Source organism: Helobdella robusta (genome assembly GCF_000326865.2).
Source record: "Helobdella robusta unplaced genomic scaffold HELROscaffold_8, whole genome shotgun sequence".
Classification (NCBI taxonomy): Eukaryota; Metazoa; Annelida; class Clitellata; order Rhynchobdellida; family Glossiphoniidae; genus Helobdella; species Helobdella robusta.
The window spans coordinates 5,713,573-5,716,966 of record NW_008705459.1 but is presented as its reverse complement, the minus strand read 5'-3'; the positions used below and the strand labels follow the sequence as shown (position 1 = coordinate 5,716,966).

Sequence of the window (3,394 nt, the reverse complement as noted above, 5' to 3'; positions counted from 1 at the left end):
GAATCAGACCTTGGGAATGGAAATTTCGGCTCCGTCAAGTTGGGTAGTTACAAGTACAAGGGCAGGAACATCCCTGTCGCCGTGAAAACTTTAAAAAATTCTGATATCAACGCTGAGGTCTGCCGTGTAATTTATTTAGAATTTTTTAAAAGTGTTGTAAATTTTTTAGTGAAGTGGTATAAAACTACCTCCTCTCTCTCTCTCTCTCTCTCTCTCTCTCTCTCTCTTTCTACTTTTTCTTGCTTTTTTTTCGTTATTATTCTTCCCTTCTCTCTCCTCTCTTTTTCTCTCTCCTCTCTCTCTCTTTCTGTCTCTCTCTCTCTCTCTCTCTCTCTCTCAAAATATGATTGCAAGCAGCATTACCGCACACAACACCAAACACCACTGACAACAGAAAGAGTTGATGTGTGAAGCTCGATTGATGGCCCAACTGGAGCACCAGTACATTGTGAGGATGATTGGCGTGTGCAAGTCCGACCAGATCATGTTGGTTCTTGAACTTGCTGCCCTTGGACCCCTCAACAAATATCTCAAGAAAGTTCCTAAGTTAGTGCTATGAGGGATTTGATTGTTTAGTATAATTATCATTGATGTCGTTGTTTTGAATGTTGATATAACAATCATCTATAGAGTTATTTGTGGTTTAGAAGTTTTAGAAATAGAATGAGAACATCATTCAACAACATCATCATCAGCAAAATTTTCCCAAACCGCAAACACCGTCAAAATGATGATGACCTCCCACCACAAACAACCACAGAATGTCGATGAGTAACATCCAGCTGCTGATGAATCAAGTTGCCCAGGGCATGGCCTACTTGGAGAGCAAATCTTTCGTCCACAGGGATCTCGCCGCCAGGAATGTTCTTCTTGCCAATGACACACACGCAAAGATCAGTGACTTTGGCATGAGTAAGGCCATAGGCATTGGAAATAATTACTACAAGGTTTGAGATTTGATAGGTTAATAAATGATGGATTTGTTGATTGATTGATGGATGGATGGAGGCATGTATGGATTGATGGATAGATTTTTTAATTTGAAAACGTTCAATAAGTCTTTAAGTTGTTTATTATTTGTTCCTGATTAGTTTTTACTTTATTATGTTTCATCATTTTAAATTTGAATTTATCCATAAAATTTAACGTATGACAATCTGTACACCCCCTCAGGCCAATGAGACAGGTAGGTGGCCGCTGAAATGGTACGCTCCTGAATGTCTCTACTTCTACAGGTTCGATTCAAAATCAGATGTCTGGAGTTATGGAGTGACACTCTGGGAGGCCACATCGTATGGGAATAAACCTTACAAGGTCTGATTGCGATTGGTCAATTGATTTGGTCACTGTTCAGTCGATTGCTTGATCTGTCAATTAGTTGGTCATTCGTTAACGACGTAAACATTTTCATTCTTTATATCATCACCGAGATAAATAATACCATCATATTTTACGTCATTATCAGCCTCACCAACGTCACTCACACTTACTCACTCACTCACAACAATGACCAGGGCATGAAGGGGGCAGCTATCTTAGAAATGCTGGACAATGATGAACGCATGGAGAGGCCGACCGAATGCCCACAACACCTCTACGATCTGATGCTGGAATGCTGGAAGAGAAAGTTAGATACCAATAGATCCTATATCTTTATTCTGCTGCTGTTCCATTGATACTTGTGTGCTTATGAGCTGTGTGTGGAAATCATATTTTAAAAAAAATTAAAATTTTATCTTGGGGTTGATTTTACCAATAGAGATCCAGATATATATTTTGTAATATTTGAAGGGGTATTATTATTTTTAAATATTTCATTCAAAGATTCTCTCATATTTCATTAAAAAATTACTCCAGGAGTGAGGAGAGGCCGACATTTCAAGAGATAGTTAGAAAATTTAAAAAGTTCTGATGGCCTATATGACAGAAAGGAAGATAAACTCAAACACGCACATATAATTTCTTATTAATACCTTGAGAATCATTTACTACACACGCACGCACACAGACATGGTATTTAATACATGGTATTTATGATTGGTGTACAAAATACATATCTGCTAGATGATGGTGCGTATATGTGTGTGTGTGTGTGTGCCTGTGTGTGTGACAATAAAATTGTACACTGATTAATACAATAAAATGCGAGTATGTGTACGTATGCTGTTACGTATCAGTAGTACGTAACGTACACATTCGCTGGTTTTTTGTGTGTTTCTATGTTAGGTAGCGGATGTTTGTAGTGGGTGACGGGAATGTATTCTCCCTCAAGATCCTGGAAGAGGAAAAGGTTGAAGGATCTGTATGGAATGTAGTAACAAAGTAAAGGAAATTTATCAAAAAAAGTTGTTCAAAAATTAGGTCATTGATCTGAGAATTTTAAAATCCTCCATACCCCACCACTAGCGAAAAAATGCTGGGTACGCTAAGTGTGTGTGTGTGTGCTGTGTGTGTGTGTGTGATGTTTGTTTGGTTGTTCTGTATTTGTTTATACAATTTCATACGTGGGCGGCAAATTAAATGGATATATGTGTGTAGATATATGAAACTGTTGATGTAGAACTATATAAAAAAATTTATCTGTTACACCTACATGCATATGAAGATAGAAAATTCTAGTAAGGAAAATTGGAAAGACAAACTTTAAATCGATTAATGCCAACAATTCGGTATAATTCATACAATACTGTATATAAAGATAGATATACATTTGTGTATACAAATATAATGTTTAATGTTGTATACATACTTATTTTCATACAAAACAAATTTTGTCGAGATTACTTACGTAATCTCGACAAAATTTGTTTATGTTTTTTTTTCTTTTTTCAAAAACATTTCCTAATTTTTAGTTAGTGTTTTATCTTTGTTATTTTTATATTGAAAAAAAAACTTCAAATTATATACGTGTGTGTGTGTGTGTGTTTGTATGTGTGTATGTGTGTAATTATTTATTTATGTAATGCTAATACTAATGTTAATAATATTTAATGTTTTACACGTTTATGTATGTCTTTACACTTATAAGTGTTTAACTTTTAATTTTATCAATATACAGTTTGTGTGTGTGTGTGTAGTTAAATTAATTAACTATTTAATACTTTTACTTGCGTTCTCAGTACAACATTTTTACTTATTAAATGCTAAAATACAAAATTTACATATTGATACTTATTTTATATTGATATTTTTTGAACTTAGGGCGTATTTAATTTTGTATCTGAACATTCATTTCTTACGATATCTTCAGTAATACTTTGTATACTCTACTTTGTTTTATTTTTTGCTTACCTACACACTTTTTGCTGCTTTTATGGGAACTTTTTCTTGGTTTCTTTTTATTTTTAGTTAAAAATTGTTTAATATTTTATCCAGATAGTACTTTAAAGTTTGC

At 34.3% G+C, this 3,394-nt stretch overlaps 1 protein-coding gene across 1 annotated transcript; it reads left to right on the top strand.

Moving 5' to 3' along the window:
- On the top strand, nucleotides 1-1,676 carry HELRODRAFT_70092 (hypothetical protein; the record flags this gene model as incomplete). The annotated part of the gene is made up of 5 exons (XM_009031849.1): nucleotides 1-117; nucleotides 395-546; nucleotides 761-947; nucleotides 1,174-1,314; nucleotides 1,515-1,676. Coding segments are annotated over 5 exons (759 nt in total), but the record flags the coding sequence as incomplete, so codon positions are not given.
- Between the last annotated feature and the right edge of the window lie 1,718 nt (nucleotides 1,677-3,394).